At 38.2% G+C, this 21571-nt stretch overlaps 1 protein-coding gene and 1 non-coding gene across 4 annotated transcripts in view; both read right to left on the minus strand.

Annotated features, from left to right (window-relative positions):
* HSPBAP1 (HSPB1 associated protein 1) overlaps window positions 1-21571 on the minus strand; it is a 61522-nt gene that overhangs the window by 20356 nt on the left and 19595 nt on the right. For all 3 annotated transcript variants that reach the window (XM_025990183.2, XM_072725078.1, XM_025990185.2), the window contains one exon: window positions 15410-15591. In XM_025990183.2, the coding sequence (XP_025845968.1) occupies window positions 15410-15591 (182 nt within the window). The remainder of the gene's footprint in view (window positions 1-15409; window positions 15592-21571) is intronic.
* LOC112913826 (U6 spliceosomal RNA) lies at window positions 16162-16269 on the minus strand. Its single transcript, XR_003233743.1, has one exon. It is a non-coding gene; the product is annotated as a U6 spliceosomal RNA (small nuclear RNA).

The raw sequence follows: 21571 nt of genomic DNA on the forward strand, positions 1-21571 counted from the left end.
GGGGCAGAGACACAGGCAGAGGGAGAAGCAGGCTCCCCGCTGGGAGCCCGACAGGGGACTCCATTCCAAGGACTCCAGGATCACAACCTGAGCCGAAGGTGGTGCTAAATAGCTGAGCCACCCAGGCTGCCTGGAACGTTCCACTTTGGAGCTCTCTACTTGCTAGATGGGATGCTGCCTGATTTAATAAAGCCAGTCGGATCTTAAAGTTTACTTGGTTGAGTTTTTTTAAAGACAAAATATCTGCTCACTACAAAATAGCTGCTTTCTTGTAACTTACAGAGGTTGTAGATTTGTTTTCTACAGACAAGGTTATTTTCTGTGAAAAATTGCTGTCTTTAAATTATCTGAAAAACTGTTGTAACTTCTCTTTTTATACCTAAACTCTGTAGCATTATCTTTCTATCCAGTTGCTATCTTCTCAACAGCACTCTTAAAGCCTGGTTGCCCAGCCCCAGACACAGCCCACATGAAACCTTGTCTATGGGACTGCAGCACTGCATGACCTGGACATTATACCATTAATGTACTGTCAGTGTGTGTGTGTGGCGGTAGTTAAGCAATTATACCAAGGATAATCTTGGCTTGATGGCTGTTTTCTTATGAACTGTTGCCCAGCCATACTAGCCATATCTCTTCAGCCTTGATTTATTGTACAGAAAAGCCATGGGATCTTACATTTATCCCTCTTAAACTCAATCTTAGTTTCTGCCTGGCATTTTACAATGTTTACATCAACCTGTCTACATGACTCCCAAATCTTGACTCTTATTTATGACTAGACCCATATTTTCAATTGCTAACAAGTTATCACTCCCTGGTTATTGAATTCTTACAAAAGGCCAGACTCTAATACCAACATTTTATGTGTATTATCCATTTAATCCTCATGAGATTGAAGGTAGATATGCCCATTTTGATGGAAACTAAGGGATGTAACTGTCCTTCTGGCAGTACTGTTAAAAAAGAAAATGCACACATTCTTGTCCATCATAACAAGTGGGAGGAGAGTACTACTAGTATTCAGTAGATGAAGGTCGGGCATGCAGCTCAACACAACAAAGAAATGTTCTGTATCTTGCACAATTTACCTACTGCTGAAAAATCTGATTTTAATTTTCTGAGAATAGGACTCCAACTCCGTTTCACATATTATCAAAGGATCTTTGGCATGGTTTTAATAGGGATTGAGTTTTCCCAAAACATAAAAATACTAAATAAGTCAAGGGAGGATAGTACTTTGTGTTCTTGCAGCTTTACTAGGAGTTGTTCACCCTTTTGAAAAACCAGATCAGCAACAGCACTGAAACTCAGAGCTTTTGGGTCAGCAACATATACACCGATATCAGCCTGTGCTAATATTGTCTCATAGTGGTGACTCTACAGGTATAAATACAAATATACTTATTAAGCCTCATTTCAAAATGTTAGATATACAATTTTGGAAATACTCTATAGAATTTTTTCTCAAAGATTTTATTTATTTCTTCATGAGAGACACAGAGGGAGAGAGGCAGAGACACAGGCAGAAGGAGAAGCAGGCTCCATGCAGGGAGTCTGATATGGGACTTGATCCCAGGACCCCAGGATCACACCCTGAGCTGAAGGCAGGCACGTAACCACTGAGCCACCAGGCGTCCCTACTCTATAGAATTTTATCTTAATTCTTCAAAATTGAACCTTTTCCTTGTAGGTACAAGCCTCTGATTAGTTCATTATGACTTCTAGTATAGTCAGGCTTGAAAAATTACACATTAAATCATGTATTTCTGCTTAAATTCTTCCTGTATTTTATAGCTGGGACATTTTAATTGTTTTAAAAAATTATGTGTGAAGGTAATTACCACAAATTGCATTTTAGAACAGTGAAGGGGACACAGGATCTGGTATGAAACTCTTGCTACACCAGCTCTACAGCTTTCCAGGTATGGACCCCACACCTCCCAGCCTTTGCTCCTGCGGTTCCGTCTACTTGCTGGTCTTCTCACAGCTCCTCTCCCACCACCCAGTTCACATTTCTCTTTTAAGACCCAATGTAAATGTCGCTTCTTTAAACGCTTCCACTCCACCTTATGCAACCTGGTCATTCTCTCTTAGTCTCTCCCTCCCAAAGAATTTTGACTCTTTGCCTCTGACCCATTCTCCTTACCACAGCAAGAGCGATCTTTTTAAAATGTTAAGACCTGTCACTCCCATGCTCTGCACTTAGAATTAGGTCCAAATGCCCTAACTGTCAGCCTGTATGACCGGGCCCTTCTCACTTTTCTGACACCTTCTATCCCTCTGCATCTCATTGGCCAGGCTTCAGTCTCAATAGCCTTCTTTCTCCCCCCCCCCCCCCAAAGGCAAATTTTCCCTTCTTCAAGGGCTTTGCCTATGCTATTCACTCTGCTTAGAAAGCTCCTGACCCTCCCCTTCACATGGCTAGCTTCTCATTTTTTTTAGGAATCAGCTTAAATATCATCTCCTAGGGGAAAGCTTCCCAATTTACCCTATGTAAAGTAAGTCCCTCTCTTATTGCTCTTGATTTGGGCCCATTTTTGTTTACTACATAGCACTTAGGACAAGTGGCCATTACTGGTTAGATTCACTTGTCAGTCTTCTCCACTAGAATATGAATTCCCTGAGGAAATGGGACCAAGGCTGTCTGTGACTCTCTAGCCCTAGCACAGTATCTGAAAAACAGGAATTTGTAGAATGAATAACCACTGACATTTTAGTTATTTTCTATCTTTTCCCCACTAACATACCTCATTAGCTCTAGCTACTGGCAGAGTTTTAAATCTAGTTTCTACATTTATCTATACTTACCTTTGGTACTTTTATGTTTTTGGGTGGCACTTATTACTCTGTTTTGCTCTAGAATTTTTTTTTTTTCTTGGGCAAATATAGATCTGTTGGGTATGGTCCAGAGATTCCTTGGTCATCTTAGGCCAGTGCTTAAATATAAACAATTCTAACACCAGCAACTGATAATAGTCATTTGGGACAGCCTCACCTAGAACTTAGCAATCTCCCTCACAGTCCGCAACATCAGAAAAGGAGCATCACAGACCACAGTGTGCATCAGGGTTGGACTGGTTTCTGGAGTAAATGGAATGTGGTATCCATTAAAAAGGATGGCATATTGGTTTTAGAGGTGGTCTACTTAATCACATACCTTATTTGACTACTTCATTACGCCTTCACTGAGCATTAACACACCAAAATATATGTTGTTGTATCATAAATTACTTCCTTTAAAATTTTCCTTTTTGTCATTGGTAAGGCATTCTAACAATTTTATTTTATTTTTTATTTTTTATTTATAATAGGCACAGAGTGAGAGAGAGAGACAGAGACATAGGCAGAGGGAGAAGCAGGCTCCATGCACTGGGAGCCCGACATGGGATTCGATCCAGGGTCCCCAGGATCGCGCCCTGGGCCAAAGGCAGGCGCCAAACCGCTGCGCCACCCAGGGATCCCCATTTTAACAATTTAAAAAAATTTCATGTGTACATAACTATTTCATCTACAAGTTGTATTTCAGGACCATAAGGGGAATGCAAGAGCCCAGGGAGTTGAGAATCAGGGCACATCAGATCTACCTGAATCAACAAATAGGACTGATAACATGGGATATGCTAATCAAGGATGGAGACTCAAAAGAATGTAAGACATAAAATCTCTACTATCATATTGGAAACTTTACAATCTTGTTGGAGACACCAACCTGAAACAGCAACATAAATTATAAAAAAAAAATGCCACAGGTAGTTTCTACCACTATTACATTATGGTACAATAAATTAAGAGCTCAAGAATGGTTGAGATTTGGCTTTTATCCTTCTCAGTCTTGATCCCTCAACAAGGAACTAATGCACTGGGACTTAACAGAGAGATCCGAACTTTGCTCCTTTTCCTTCTGCTCCAGGAAGAAGTTTAGAGATTGCTAACCCATTAATTTAACCACAAAATAAAATGAGCACCAATCATCTTGCTCGAGGGATCTGGCCATAGGACCTCCCTTTGAAAGGGCCGGACCTATGGCTACCTGAGAACTGCTCTTTCATCACCTTCAAAAGCCTCCTTCCCCTGCTGCAAGGGCATTAGCCCTAAGCATCTTTAGCCATGCACAGATGATGGTGCAGAGGGCGAGACTCATCCTTGGAACCCTTCCTTTAATGCTGTAATTCTCCCAGACCCTACACTTGCTCCACTCAGATACCCTGTAATAAGTATACTTTCTAAATTTTTTTTAAGACTTTATTTATTCATGAGAGACACAGAGAGCGAGGCAGAGACTCAGGCAGAGGGAAAAGCAGGCTCCCCACCAGGAGCCCGGTGTAGGACTTGATCCTGGACCTGGGGATTATGCCCTGAGCCAAAGGCAGACGCTCAACGGCTCAACCGGTCAGCCGCTCAGCCACCCAGGCATCCCTACTTTCTTTGTTAAATAAATATTGCTTTAATTTGCATGTTTTTCCATGAGCAGCGTGTGGCAGAAACTGCCTGTCTTTCTTAGTATCTCCCGATTTTATTCAGGGATATGCTCGCTAAAAAGACACCCATTTTCCAGCCTTCTTTGCAGTTAAGTGCGGCTACAAGATTAAATTCTAACCATTAAAGGCAAGTTGTTAGGTAGGACCTCTGACAAAGTTCCTTAAAAGTGAGACAGAGAGGGATGCCTGGGTGGCTCAGTGGTTGAGCGTCTGCCTTTGGCTCAGGGTATGGTCCTGGGGTCCTGGAATTGAGTCCCACATCGGGCTCCCTGTGTGAGCCTGCTTCTCCTCCCTCTGCCTAATGTCTCTGCCTCTCTCTGTGTCTCTCTCATGAAAAAATACAATCTTTAAAAAAAATAGAAGTGAGACAGAGAACTGGGAGTAGACTTTTGTCCTTCCTCCTTTCAGCAATATAGTTGTGATGGCTATCCTAGAATACAAGATGGCCTTGAGGACAGATGCCATATGCTAAGAAGGGCAAAGCAGGGGTAGCCCAGGTGGCCCAGCGGTTTAGCGCCACCTTCAGCCCAGGGCATGATCCTGGAGACCCGGGATCGAGACCCGGGATTGAGTCCCAGGATGGAGTCCCGTGCTGGGCTCCCTGTGTGGAGCCTGCTTCTCCCTCTGCCTGTGTCTCTGCCTCTGTGTGTGTGTGTGTGTCTCTCATGAACGTATAAATAAAATCTTAAAAGAAAAAAAAAGAAGGACAAAGCAGAAAGACAGTAAAACTTGGGTTCTCTGGTACCACGAAGCCTCCACTACAGCCCTGGCTAAAGCAATTCCCAACTCTACTTAGGAAAAAAAAATCACCTGTATTCATTTTGTTAGGCAACTTCTATTCAGGGTTATCTAAGCAACTCAATCTGTTAAAACAAACAAACCAACAAAACCACAAGACAACCATAGGCTCAAAATGCCCATCACTTAGGTTAAGTCAGTAAAACAAGACTTAATACCTAACCTAATTGCATTTCACTGAGAAATGTAACCTTTAGCTGGTCAACTTCAGATTTCCTGGTTAATACTAGGCAATTTGCTAATAGGCCTCTTGCACTCCCTGTAGGAGGGCAACTTGCCTAAACAATGCATTCCTAGCTAATAAATTCCTTGCTTTTTTAAATGCCCCCTCTCTGTCGTTAAAAACTTCTTTTGTTTAGCTCAGTGGAGTTTTCTTCTCCTTGCTAGATGGGATGCTGCCCAATTCAGGAGTCCTTTAATAAAGCCCATCAGATCTTCAATTTACTGGGCTGAAATTTTTTTTTTTTTTTTTTTTTAGCACAAAGATTGGCAGCAGGCAGAGGGAGAAGCAGGCTCCCCAATGAGCAAGGAGCCCAGTGAGGACACGGGGGCAAGATCCCAGGATCATAACCTGAGCAGAAGGCAGACACTTACCGACTGAGCCACCCAGGCACCCCTGAATTTTGTTTTTTAACAGGCCTAATCCAAACTGATTCAGGAGGTTAGTCCATGAAACCTGTTTTTTCCTAATAATCCCATTCTGTCAGAGACTTTTTCCCAGGTTTGCAGTTGACTAGTCCTAAACCCCATTTCAGAGAAATGGATCCCAGATGACATACTCTTACATACATTTTGGGGGTGCAAGTAGGGAGAAGTTCTATGCACTTCTTTGAGCAGATCATAAAGAAAATCGTATCACATTTTACCCCAGGACTTATTTAAAGGAGTTAACCAGGAATCCAGTCTTGCTTTTTCATCCTCCTCCAACCGCATTTAATCTGTTCTGATTCCCAGCCACTTCTCAGATTCTATCTGCGAAGTTTATCAAAAGAGTAAGGATGCCTTAAGAGAAATACGTGGAAATAATAATTACAGTGTTTCAGGATAAGAATAAATGTAGCACAGCTTTTTGTGTTTTTTGTGTTTTTTTTTTTTTTTAGGATTTTGTCCATTTATTCATAAGAGACACAGAAAGAAGTGAAGCAGAGACATAGGCAGAGGGGGAAGCAGGCTCCATGCAGGAAGCCCAATTCGGAACTGGACCCCAGGACCCCAGGATCTCAGGATCAGGACCTGAGCCAAAGGCAGATGCTCAACCACTGAGGCACCCAGGTGCCCCTGTAGTGCAGCTTCTGAATAGGATGAGCATTATAAGCAGAATTCATTGTTCACTCATAGTTGAAAACTGGCTGACCAATGAAAATAAACTTTGTTTATAACATAAAAGGATGACAGGCACTATATTCTCCTCTTTCTTTCAGATGGACTTGCCTTGTCACGGTGTTCTGAACATAAAAATTCTAAAATAATGATGGTTTTATTTCTTGTGTACATAAAGTTATCATATTTCCCCCCCCCAAAAAAATCAAGGCACAAGAGATGACAATGCATTTTTGTGCCACTTGTCAAGATAGGAGTTAGTTTAGGAGATACTGCTTGAATATCAACATAATGAAACATTTAGAAACAGTATTTCTCCATTGCCTAGTTTTCTTTATAAATTAATTTTGGGTGCCTGGGTGACTCAGGTCTGCCTTTGCTCAAGTCTTGATCTCCGGGTCCTGGAACTGAGCCCCACATCAGGCTTCCTGCTCAGCAGAGTCTGCTTCTCCCTCTCCTTCTCTAACTTGTGCTCTTTCTTTTTCTCAAATAAATAAAATCTTCTTTAAAAATTAATTTTACTTTTTAAAAGGTTTACTTGTTTATTAGAGTGTGTGTGTGTGTGTGTGTGTGCGCGTGCTCACGTGTGAAAATGGGGGGGGAATGGGAGAGGGAGAGAATGTCAAGGAAAGTGGAACATAGGGCTTGATTTCAGGATCCTTAGATCATGACCTCAGCCAAAATCAAAAGTCAGATGCTGAACTCATGGAGCCACCTAGGTGCCTCTAAATTAATTTTGAGATAAAATTCATATACAATAAAATGCAGCCATTTTAGAGTACAGTTCAAGTTTTGACAAATGTATACACTGGTGTAATCAGCATCCATGATCAAGATAGTGACTACTTCCATTACCCCAAAAAGTTCCCTCTTATTCCTGTGCAGTTCACCTGCCTGCCTTTATTTACCCTTAACCCTAACACAACCACCAATCTACTTTGTTATCACAATACTTAAAAACTGGATTCCTTCAGGTACACATAACAGCAATGAGGATCAGTTTTTTAAATTCTTTAATTAAAAATGTCCCTGACACTTCATTTATTCAAGATTTTATTTGTTTATGAGAGACAGAGAGAGAGAGAGAGAGAGAGAGAGAGACATAGGCAGAGGGAGAAGCAGGCTCCATGCAGGGAGCCCGATGTGGGACTTGATCCCACGTCTCCTGGGGTGAAGGCAGCGCTAAACCGCTGAGCCACCCAGGGCCGCGCCGCCCTCTCCCTGACACTTTAAATAAGAGACTTTAAAACTCTGGTTGAATAAAAGAAAACATTCAAAATGTTTACACTTCAATATTCTAGATTATGCATAATACTCTATTACTACTGTTTAAGTGATAAATGTCAGGAATAGTACTGAGCTCTAATAGTACATTTCATATTGTTCTATCTTAAGGTTTGGTTTCTGCATTCCACTTTAAAGTCTCATGGGAGGCCAGTTTTTATTTTATTCAGCTTGGCATCTCCAGTGCCTAACACAATGAGTAAAACAAATGGTCAAAAATTCCTGAGTTACTGATGTAGGTAGACTTCTTTTTATGCTGAAGCTGAATAACTCCTAAACCTGTTTCATTTAACAAGTTAAATAATTATTCCAGAATCAAACATCATCTTAAAAATATACAAGTAACTAAATCTTCTGTAATTCTAGTTTTAACCAAAGAATTGAGGAAAACTGGTAAGATGCTTATAATACAGGATAGTGGCTTTTTTTTTTTTTTTTTTTTTTTTAGCATTCCATGTAAACCAATCACCAAAAAATAACTCATTCTTAAGTTGTTTGATTCTAAACGATGGTACATTTTGAGTTGGGGTATTCTCAGAGCCCAGATTTGATATGAGCTAGTTGGTGTAAGCTCTAGGCTCTGAGAACACCCCAACTCAAAACTATTTGTTCTTTTACCTATACCACACTGTTTGGGTAACTCATGGCCATGGTTAATTTGATTCCATTTGTCACATAAAAAGTTGTCTCACTCTATTAATTCTCCATGCCTAGATCAAAAATTTATAAAAACTGATTACACATAATTCCATAATGAGTTTTATGTCTGAAAAAAAAAGCATAATATTGGTCAAAACAACAAAAATGAAACTTTAAAACAATACAATTAATTATAATTATATATGAAACTAAATATATATATTTAAAGGATAAATACTTCAATTTAAATTTTTAAACAGCCTCTTAAATGGACATTATAAATTACCAAGTATTTAAGGCTCTTTTTTTCCTTAGGAAAACTACTTTAGATAACATAAACAGAAAAGAAGTAGTTAACTTTCTACCAACAGATAGGCTTGGATAAACACTGATTCTTACATTCCAATTTGCCTCATCAGAAAGCATCACTGGCCATCAAACCCTTTTAATCATTACTAAACCACCTGGCTCAATTTCATCATACTCTTATAGCTATGTTATAAAGTCCAAGACAGGTTAGAGCTAACCTTTCATGTATTGCATCTTGTGCAATTCTGTGTCCTGGTGAATTAACAGGCCTCCTGACTCTCAGCAGCCAATATGAATCAGAACATGAAATGGAATCTGCCTGGGAAACATTCTTGGGGCAAAATCCTTTCTGCTTTATGTTGATTCTAATAGCTTCAATTATGATGATTCTTATTGATAATTACAAAAGTTAACATTCTTCCCTAATGAGAGAAATTTTATGCAGTACTCTCACAAATTACCTACCTTTCTTGAGAAGTAGAGAACAAAATATTCCAAATTAAGTTTTATTTAAATTCATCAATGATGTGATGGACAACTGAAAAATAATGAGACTAATTTCATTTGCCATACATAAAAGTCAGTTAAGTGTCAAAATCACAATTGTTGGCCACCTCTAAGGCTATAGGATATTTTCGGATCATGTTGGTATATTTACCAGTGTATTTATCAGTATATATAAATATTATATATATTTATTAGTGAATAATTTTAATTTGTAGAAGAAAGGGTTAATAGATGGAAACTTTAGAGTCTACACTTAAAAAATTATAAAACCAGTAAAGGCTGAAGAGAGCTAATAATTTCTTCAAGATTGATAATTTCTTTCTTCAAGATGAATAATTTCATCAAGATTGACAAATGCTACGATTACCCAGAAGCTAGAGAAATTTGACAAAGGCGAAACTAGTGGTACAAATTAAAACATTCTCAGAAAAATGCTAAAAAACCAAAGAACTATCAAAATAAGAAATGGTAAGAATCAGATAAAAATACTCCTCTGTAATCATTCAAATACCTATTTGGATTCAGCACTATGTTAGCAGTTTGTGGGAATAAAAAGCTATAAAACATTGTCCACATTCCCAAAGAGTTGATATTGTTAGAAAAACAAGACACAAACATTCTATGTCGTGAACCATTTAAATAATCCAAATAAAACATACAGGCAAGGAATGGATGGCTGTGGGTACAGTGGTTGAGAAGGCTTCATAGCTAAGACTGAATCTGAGCCAGGCTCTAAGTAGAATTTTATTAGACAGAAATTGAGAAAAGCATGAACAAAGCTCAGGAGATGAAGGAAAACAAGACCATTCAGCACTGAGCAAGGAGACAACAGGGACATAAGCCTAGGAGACAGGTCATATCAGTCATACTGGAGAGAGTTTCAAATGCTATTCTTATACAATTTTAAAGTCATCAAATTTTTGTGAACATGATTAATATATTTCAATATTTAATCTGTAGCATGACTTGGAATGTAACTTCATGAGAATCTGTTTTAGAATTGATTAGTGGAGGAATCAGAACTGGAGGAATAAAGAGTAGTATCAGAAGTGATGTTGTAAACCAGAAGTTCTCAAGGTGGTTCATGGATCCCTTAGGAGTCACTGAGACCTTTTCAAAGGACCTGTGAGGTTTAAATTACGTTCATAATACTATTAAGACGTTATTTGTCTATTTCTAAATGTTGACATTTGCATTGATTGCACAAAAAACAATGGTGAATTAAACTGCTGGTGTCAGGACGGTGGAACCAAAATGTACCAGGCAGCATTGTATTCTTCTGTTTTTAAAATAGCTTTACTGGGATCCCTGGGTGGCGCAGCGGTTTAGCGCCTGCCTTTGGCCCAGGGTGCGATCTTGGAGACCCGGGATCGAATCCCACATCGGGCTCCCAGGCATGGAGCCTGTTTCTCCCTCTGCCTGTGTCTCTGCCTCTCTCTCTCTCTCTGTCTATCATGAATAAATAAATAAAACCTTTTAAAAAAAATAAAATAAAATAGCTTTACTGAGGTATAACTGATGCACAATAAACAGCATATATTTAAAGTGTACAATTTGATGAATTTTTACATATATACATGTGAGAAACCATCACTATAATCAAGATGGCAAACATTTTGATCATATCTGAGTTTTCCTGTGATCTCAGTAACCCATCTCTCTCTAGCCCCTTGTTCTCAATCCTTTTTGGTCACTATATATTTATTTGCGAGTTCTACAATTTTATAAAAATGGAATCATATAGTAAGTATTCCCTTTTCATGCTAATGGTAACCAAAGGCAAACTAAACAAATAGACTTCAGAAAAAGGAAAAATCTAGGAGAAAGAAGATCATTTCATTATAAAAGATCAATCTATTGAGAGGACATAATAATCCTAAATGTATATGAACCTAATAACAGTTTCAAAGTACATGATACAAAAACTGACTAACCTAAACTTAAAAAGAAACGTATATACAATTGTAGTCGGGAAATTTCCATACCTTTCTCTATATAATGGGCAGAACAAGTCTACAGAAAATCAGTAAGGATACAGGAGATTTAAAGAATCGACTTGATGACACTTATAAAACATAACAATAGCAGAATACACATTATTTTCAAGTGCATCTAGAACATTAATCAAGAATGACTATATTCTGGGCAGTAAACAATGACTTTCAAAGGACTGAAATCATATATGTTTTCTGACCACAATGAATTTAAATTAGAAAAAAAAACAAATCAATGACAGAAAGATAGCTGGAAAATCTGCAAATATTTGGAAACTAAACATTATACTTCTAAATAATCCATAAGTCAAACAATACATCACAAGGGGAATTAGAAAATAATTTGAACAGAACGAAAATGCTTTTGAGAACTGGTATCATGAAACACATGAGCTTGAAAAGCTTCTTAATACTCAAAAGACTTTTCTGATGAGAATGGTGATGATATTAATAAATGTCACTTTTTTAATGAAGTATATGGAAATTTGTCAACCTTTGGAAGATCTATATAATTCAGTAAACCACTATTTTCCAAATGGCCAATGAAAAGCATTACAAAAGATCCATTCCATGCAAGATGGACCAATGAAATTTTTTAAAAGATTTTGTTTATTTTCACAATAAAGAGAGAGACAGAGAGAGAGACAGAGAGAATGAATGAGCAGGGTGAGGGGCAGAGGGAGAAGTAGACTCCCTGCTGAGCAGCGAGCCTGATGTGGGACTAGTTCCAAGACCTTGGGATCATAACCTGAGCTGAAGGTAGACACTTAATCAACTGAGCCACCCAGGTGCCTGGACCAATGGAATTTATTGGAAAAGTACAAAGAGTTCATTGATTATGCACTCAGATTCTGTACTGCAACAAATGAAGCTTTAAGAAATTACTCCTTGTCAAGTTTGGTGGACTATAAAAAAGAAATTCACAATTATCTAAAAAAAGTTTCTAAAATAGTCCTATTTTGGGGCACCTAGGTGACTCAGTCACTTAAGCCTCTGTCTTTGGCTCAGGTTATGATCCCATGGTCCTATGATCGAGCTCCAAGTTGGGCTCCCTGCTCAGCTTGGAGTCTGCTTCTCTGCCTCCCCCTTCCTCTCCCCCTGCTCGTGCTCATTCTCTCATTCTCTCTCTCTCAAAAAAAAAACTTTAAATAAATAAATAAAATAGTCTTATTTTTTCAGCTGCTATATGTGTAAGGCAATATGTTCTTCATATATTTTAAATAAATTATAACAGACTGAATAAAGACGTAGATAGAGTATAGCTGTCTTCTATTAAACCAGATATTAACAAGACTCACAAAAATGTAAAACAATGCCACTACTCTTATAACATTAAAAAATTTTTTGAATATAGTTTTTTTTTTTTAAAGATTTTATTTATTTATTCATGAGAGACAGAGAGAGAGGCAGAGACATAGGCAGAGGGAGAAGCAGGCTCCCCACAAGGAGCCCCCTGTGGAACTTGATCCCAGAACTCTGGGATCAGGCTCTGAGCCAAAGGCAGATGCTCAACCACTGAGCCACTCAGGCGTCCCTCAATATAGTTGTTTTCGTAAAACTGTTATGTTCACATATAATGATTTTTTAAATGAATTAACAGAAATTTTTTACAATTATCTGTTTTAATGTTTACCCAGCATTTTATAACAAAGGGAAGAAAGCTTAAAACAATAAGTAGTAAGACCTGGTGAATGAATGAGTTATAGTGGTAAAAGGGAAACAACTTAGGTACCTGTGATTTAAGATTTCATGCTCAGACATCTGAGATTAAAAATGATATAATGAATTTGGTTGTTCATAGCAGATTTCCCTGTTCTAAACCAGAGGATTAATCACCATAATGTGAGCTGACTGAAAATTCATTCAACTGAAAAACATCAGGTCTTATAAGGGCTCAATTAGAATTCCAGCACACTACCAAAAGGCCTTTCATATCCACACTTAACGGACAGGACACATGCCTGCCCAGTGTTGTTATGCCTGGGCTGAGACATTTATGCAAGGTAGAGTGAGCCCAGACTCAGCAGACATGGAAGTCCTTACCCCTAGCTGTGGGGTCATAAAGAACTAAATATATCTGGACCCAATGTATGCATACACTGCAGCAGTTAAAGCTTGCAGGACAGACTGCAAGGGTTACCTTTTTCTTAGCTGTGGAATTTCAGAAAATGTTTACGTCTCTGTGCCTCTTTTTTCTTAAAACAGGAGTAATTATTATAATGTGATGATTACAAATGTAAACTTAGAAAAGCACCAAGTATAAGAAGTACTTGATAAATATTACTATTATACAATGTTTTATCTGAAACACACAGTAAAAAAGTACTAGTCTATCTACAGGATGGGTGAGAGTATAAGAAATATAACAAAAGACTCTAAAAATGAACTATGATATCTAAAAATTCCAGAGTTAAAGACTCAAAGTGATCACAGATAGTGTTATAAGAAAAAAATTATCTCAAAACTATCATTTAAAAATAAGTAAATAGTGGATTTGGTATAGAATTTGGATTCAGAAAGCATCTACTGAATTTTTTTTTTAAAAGATTTTTATTTATTTATTCATGAGAGACACAGAGAGAGAGAGAGACAGAGGCAGAGACACAGGCAGAGGGAGAAGCAGGCTCCATGCAGGGAGCCCGACGTGGGACTCGATCCTGGGTCTCCAGGATCACACCCTGAGCTAAAGGCAGTGCTAAACTGCTGAGCCACCTGGGCTGCCCATACTGAATGTTTTCAAAGGTGATGCATTCTTTCATAGTTATGAGAATAAAAATTTATTCTCAACTAACAATTCTGAGACAAGTGATATGTTTTTCCTTTTTTTAAATAAAAAGCAAAATTTAAGTAACTATTTAAAACAATTATTAAAGTTACAAAGTATTGATCACTGTATTATAATAACTATGTAAACCTCAGCATCTACATCTTAACTCAAAGTGAAAAAGAAAAATACAGGCTGAATGGAAAAGGAAATAGGTGTGGGGATTAGGAGCACTGGGCGATCTATGGGATGCTGAATCACTATACTGTATACCCATAGTGAACATTATACTGTCTATGAACTAACTTGAATTTAAATAAAACTTAAAAAAAAAAAAAAAGAGTCTAAGGACTATCAGTCTATGTAAAAGGCAAGTCCAGAGAGGGGGTGATGATGATGGGCAAGAGAAGAGCAGTACTGAGGCTGAGTAGTGGGAGCAGGACAGCCTGCAGCGAGGGTGAAATACTTCTCTGGACAAAGGATCAGATGCAGAATAAAGGACTCTAGAGCCCTGACCTGATTGTGGGTAAGGCAGAGTCATCCAAACAGCTTCCTGGAACTATGCCCATCCTGCCTCATGCCTAACACCCACACAGAAACCAGAAGAGGGAATTTGTGAAATCACCCCACAAAATAAGCTGGCAGTTTGAGCAGAAAACACTTAAAAGAGGATATAGTAGTCAGCAAATTCTGCTGTCAGTTATGTCAACACATGACAAAGAATTTCCACATTCTTACTTCTGCAAGCACTCCCATACTTCTGCAGGACTTCTGCAATCAAATACCAGGAGCCCAGCACTCTCTGCCTCAGGCCATAAAGCTGTACTAACCCCCCAGAGCAGGGATGGATGGCAACAGCTGCAGCCTGGGAAGACTCCAGGATTTTACGAATGCGTCTTCGTGTAATAATCAGTGCTGTACTTCCCTCTGCCTCACTAACAGAATAAAAACTTCTATGTAGGTCAGGAGGAAAGAAAGTTCTATACACAATCTATGCTTCCCATATGCTCCAAACTAGTTCAGGCACTGTTTGCAGGCAAATGACAAAGTGTGTCAGAAGTTTGGGGAGTAGGAAAATAGTGACAAGGCTGCTCATCCATGTGAGCCAAACTTTATACTTCTCCTGAGCAAATCTTTTAACTTGAGTGGATAAAATATTTAAGACTTGCAGGGTCTACTTTTGAGAGGAGATGACAGTGAAGGAATAAGGTACCAGAGAGGTTCTAATTTGTGATCTATTCTCAAGAATAAATTATTACCATGATTAAAAGGAATAAATTATTACCATGATTAAAAGGAATATATTGACTTACCTGGAAAATATCTGTCTTGTCGTCAAATAGGCTGATAAAATATTTATAGTCAGCGTAAGCCCAGAATTTGGAATGGTCATAATCTCTAAATGGTCCAGAAATAGTAGATTGGTTACAATTCCAGGTCAGAAACTCTTCAAGTGTAGCTTCTACATAAGCACATGTTGTTTCAAACTGAGGAACTGCAATATAAAAGAATCCATCCAACTTTTAAATGTATACTGAACACAATTTCCAAATATTGTTGTTTTCTTAAAATGAAGATAATTTCAAACAAAAAATGTTAACTATCATTTAACATTAATCAAAAATTAATTCTGCACTTGCTATATAATTAGAACCATCTACAACACCCACAACATTCATGATTTAACAAAGATAAAAAGACTGACTACCCTTAGTAAAGCCTGATTCAGTAATCCAGTGGTATCCCTTAGATTAATTTTCCAAGACCTTTTCAAAGGTCTGTGAGGTCTAAACTATTTTCACAGTAATACTCGGATATTTTTCATTCTCATTCTTTCATGAGCATATAATGGAGTTTACCAGAAGCTACATGACATTAGTTGATGTCACTGCTCTGCAACTAGTGGAATACGTGCTTATGTTCTTGTATTTTTAAAATGTCTCAGTTTTAATTTATAATTTGGTAATAAGCATCACTGGACATAATCCATACTGACAAAGGCTTATGGGTGAACTCAGTAATTTTTTTTAAAGGTACAGCATTTATTGCATTTCCAAATATTACAGAAAATATGGACTGCTTCATGAAGTTGCATGCCATCCTTGTACAGGGGCCATGCTAATCTTCTCTGAACTGGGGAATTCAATAATTTTTAAGTGCAAAGGGATCCTGAGACCAAAAAGTGTGAGAGCTACTTCTTCAGATTAAAAAGAGAAGAAAGTAATGACAAAAGTCTTTTGAAAATTTTCCAACTTTATACTGCGCATATATCAAACATAGTTCCTCAGAATCATTAAGTGGCCAATGGTAACTTAAAGTCTGTTCATTTATTCATTAACTCATTTATTTATTTCAGAATCATTTATTAAGTACCTAATTTGTAACTAGCACTGTGCTCAGGCTTGTGGGAACATAAAAGAGAGAGGTGGTAATATTCTTGAGTTCAGAATGTATTTAGACAAAGATAAAGCTTTAGCCCAAATAATAGGAAATTTGAGGCATTACATAATTAAATGAAAAATGTGCCATGGACGCATAAGAAGAGGCAAAGACCCAGAGATGCAGGTTGATCAGGAAAGCTCAGAGAGAAGTCTACTGTCTATTGAGAATGGTTTGTTATTATGGGTATGCCTTTGTTTATCCAAGAACTATTCTTCTAAATAGTGATAAAATTAAAGTTTTTTGGTAATAAGCAAAATATTTTAAATGCGCATGGGGAATGAATATTCAAGAAATCTGATTATGACCAGCGTGAAATTGTTTTAAGTGATATAGATCTTTTGCTTGTAAGTTAGCACAATGCCTGAAACATAGCAGATGCTCAGTAACAGGCTCTAATTCTGATTCTTACATTTACTTGAGGTCCTTCAAAAGTTAGCTGAATTAGTAATAAGAGGTTATTCAGACTCTTTTTTCAACAGCTTTTATCTCTTCCCTCCACTTCTGTCTGAACTGCCTAGTATTATCTTAACCATCTTTTCCCCCCTCCTCTCTTTTTCCTATGACCTCAAAAAGGTGGAGAATAGAGGGGAGAGTGTGTGTCAAAGAGCCATCCTAATTCATCTACTTCCACAATTTGTCATCTGACTTTGAGAAGGAAAACTTTACAGGAGTATGTTTATCTAAAAGATAAAAATCTGCAATATTTAACAACTATTTAAATCTGATGATTTTTGAGAAACACACAGAACAGCTGCCACTCAGTAACCCATCAATACATATATGTTCTTAATATTATCAACATTATCATTAAGCATTTACCCAACAACATAGGAATACACACAAACAAAAACCCATGTGGCAAGAAAGCTGCATGGTTCTGGGAAACAGGAGTCATTTTATAGTCATTTCAGTAAGCTCCAATGGAAGCCTGAAGATACTACACTGTCTTATGAGTTTTTAGTTCATAAAATTCAATCCAACTGATCGAACTGAATACTAAAGCCATTACTTGAGACACTTATCCCTCAGGGTACAGTAGGAGGCCAGTTTTCACAGGCATGTCTGCATTGCAGCCTCATCAGGGGACTTTGTTCTCTGTCACAGCAAGTTCTGTACTTTAAAAAATGAAAACCTAAAAGGGCAAAAATTACATATGAGAACTGTTACTGTCAGGAGAAAATTACAATGAATGGAATGAATGTAAATGACAGACTTTTACATTTACAGTGATTTCAAAATAGAATCTTTTGAATTTTTCTTTCCTGGAAGTAGCACGCAAAAGGTGTTGCTTTCATTCTGTTATCATCACGACAATTTCTTTCTGGGTAGTACAGTTGTTTTTCTTAGTTTATTTTCTGCAATGCAATTATTCCTTTCTAACTTTATTATTATTGTTCTTTCATTTAACATTGAAGTAGCTCAGGCAGCTGCAATTTTCATCCCACTTACTGTCAACGTGTTAGGTTTAGAAGCAGCTCAACTAAGCTCAGGATTTGGAAGTAGTGTGTAAGTTGAACTTGCTTCTAACTCTCATAAAAGGGAGTCCTAAAATATTTTTTTGCAGATCAGGGAAACAAATATTTCTCCATTTTGTTAGACTTCCTCATTTTTCAAGGAAGAAAACACTGCATGAAATGTAGGTACTTTTGACCATCACTGCATACTTAGGCTTATTTCTACAACTGCTTTTCCCAAATTACTGGGCCAGCTGAGGTATAGTATTGCCACTGGGCACCTATGATCCAAATGAATTTGATTCAGAATGGTTTCTTTTTTTTTTAAAAGATTTTATTTATTTATGAGAGACACAGAGAGAGAGAAAGAGAGAGAGAAAGAGGAAGAGATACAGGCAAAGGGAGAAGCAGGCTCCATGCAGGGAGCCCGATGTGGGACTCGATCCCGGGTCTCCAGGATCACACCCTGGGCTGAAGGCGGCGCTAAACCAATGAGCCACCCGGCTGCCCAGATCCAGAATGGTTTCAAAGAGCTATGAGATGTAATTATCTGCTTCCTAAAACAAACTAAGAGAAACATACAATATTATTATTATCGCAAGCATTCTAGAAAAACTCAAACCAAGACCTTAAATAAAAATAAGAAATACATTCAATAGGAAGGAAACAAGGTTATCACTGATTGTAAGATCAGATGCCTGTCATCCTAGAAAACACACAAGAACAAACTAAAAAACTACATACACCAATAAATAGCTGAATAAAAAACACACATACAAAAATAAATGGCTTTTTAAAATCTACCATCACAACTAGCTAGAAAAATATAATACATAAAAATATTTTCCTTCGTAACAGCTTAAAAAGTTAATATTTATAATATTTTAAGAAATTTGTAGATCTATATGAAAACCCCAAGTCTTTTTACTGAGAGATAAAATGAACTTGCTAGGTGATAATGACACGTTCTTCCATAGGAAGATAACAGTATTATCACAAGGTAGATTCTTTCTGAATTAATTTACAGCACTTAATGAATTTTCACTTAAAATCTCAACAGGGGGCAGCCTCGGTGGCTCAGCTGTTTAGTGCTGCCTTCAGCCCAGGGCATGATCCTGGAGACCTGAGATTGAGTCCCACGTCGGGCTCCCTGCTTGTAGCTTGCTTCTCCCTCTGCCTGTGTCTCTGCCCCTTTCTCTCTCTCTCTGTATCTCTCATGAATAAACAGTTAAAATCTTTTTAAAAAAAAAAATCTCAACAGGATTTGCTTAATGTGAATACATTATTTAGCTCTAAAATTCATTTAAAGGAATAAAATTCAATAACATCTATGAGGAAGAAGAGCAGGGAAGACAAGTTGTTCTTTCAAATATTAAACTATATATCAGTTGCTGAAATAGCATTTTAAAAATATTTTACTGGGGATCCCTGGGTGGCTCAGTGGTTTGGCGCTTGCCTTTGGCCCGGGGCGTGGTCCTGGAATCCCGGGATCAAGTCCCACATCGGGCTCCTTGAATGGAGCCTGCTTCTCCCTCTGCCTGTGTCTCTGCCTCTCTCTGTGTGTCTCTCATGAATAAATGAATAAAATCTTTAAAAAAAAATGTTTTACTGGCTTCAAAACTGATAGCTCAATGGATGGTCCAACAATAGGTGCTGGAAGTTGTAAGAATACAGTAATATAATTAAGATGATTTCAAAGTCGGTAGGGGAAAAAAGGATTATTCAGTAAACAATACTAAAATAAAAGGTACGGTTATTTCCAGCTTAACTAAAAAAAGTCAGTGAACATCATATATCAAAATAAATATGGAAAGGATAAAGAGTAAAATGTAAAAAGGAAATCAAGCTATTAGAAGAAAATATTAAAATATTTATTTTCAAGATACAGAAGGGAATTTCTAAGTAAATAAAGAATAAAATGTTAGTGAAATAATAGTTCATTGGACTATATAAAAATATCAGCAGATTTTTTTAAAAAAAAGATAAATCTCAGGGCTCCTGGGAGGCTCATTCAGTTAAGCGTCTGCCTTAGGCTCAGGTCATGATCCCAGGGTCTTGGGATCAAGCCCCATATCAAGCTTCCTGCTTAGCAGGGAGCCTGCTTCTCCCTCTCCCTCTGCCCTTCCCATCCACACTCCCAGCTCATGTTTTCATGCACTCTCTCAAGTAAATAAATAAAATCTTTTTTTTAAAGATTTTATTTATTTATTCATGAGAGACATAGAGGGAGAGAGAAAGGCAAAGACACAGGCAGAGGGAGAAGCAGGCTCCATGCAGGGAGCCCGACGTGGGATTCGATCCCGGGTCCCCAGGACCATGCCCTGAGCTAAAGGCGGTGTGCTGAGCCACCTGGGCTGCCCAATAAATAAAATCTTAAAAAAAAATAATTAAAGACAAATCTTGGTTTGGGCAACAGAGTGGCAAAACAGACACCCTTGCATGATCTGAAAGGAGAGTAAATGGAAACTACTTTTCTGCAAAGCACTTTGCCACAGGTACCAAAAGCCTTCATTCTTTTACTCCACAAATATCTGAGTGCCATTAGGTGCTCAGCCCATGGCGAGGCCTGACCCTGGCCCTCACAAGGTGGCCTTCTTGAAGGGAGGAGAGACAGTAAACAGTTATTTACTTACAGACTAACCATGTGATTCTAACTGAGCTAGGGGCTCCTTGGAAATACAAGGTACTCAGAGTTAACTGAGTAGCTGCACCTGATTCAGGAGGCAGAGGTGTGTGATCAGGAAAGACCTCCATGACAAAATATTTGAGCAAAGATCTGAAGGAAGAAGAGGAGTTAACCAGGGAAAGCTGCAGTAAGGGAAAATGGGAAAGGAGAAAAGAATGGCTGGACTCTAGATGTAAAAGCCCTGAAGAAAGGAGAACCCAACCTCTGGAAATACAGAAGCTGAAAAATAAATAAATAAATTAATTAATTAAAAAAGCTTGTTTGGCCCGAGCTCAGGGAGAGGGATTAAGCTGATGAGGCAAACAGAGATCTCTATACCACACACAAATTTTGACCTTTAGCCTAAGGATTATGGAGGCCATTTAAGGGTTGTAAGCAGAAAAATAGGATGAGATCTGTTTTTTTAAAAAACTGTTTCTGGTTTCAGTATGAAGCATGGCCTGGATAGGAAAGACGGGAGGGCAGCCTCGGTGGCTCAGAGGTTTAGCGCCGCCTTCAGTCTAGGGTGTGATCCTGGAGACCCAGGATCGAGTCCCACATCAGGTTCCCTGAATGGAGCCTGCTCCTCCCTCTGCCTCTCTCTCCGTCTCTCTCATGAATAGATTTTAAAAAATTAAAAAAAAAAAAAAAAAAAAAGGAAAGACAGGGGGTGCAGAGGGACTATGACAGACTACTGCAACCACGTTGCTGAGAGAGAGCAGGGTGACCCCGCCTGGAACGAGAGAAGGAGGTAGATGGTACATATTTAGGGTATAAATCACAGGGTCACCAGACATCACTTACAGGGACAATCAGATGACTCAGAGGTTTCTGGTATAAGAAGGTTCATGCATCACGCTGCTTACTCATAACATTTACACCCTTTGACCCAGTCATTCTCCTTCTAGGAATCT

This window comes from Vulpes vulpes, chromosome 1 (assembly GCF_048418805.1).
Source record: "Vulpes vulpes isolate BD-2025 chromosome 1, VulVul3, whole genome shotgun sequence".
Classification (NCBI taxonomy): domain Eukaryota; kingdom Metazoa; phylum Chordata; class Mammalia; order Carnivora; family Canidae; genus Vulpes; species Vulpes vulpes.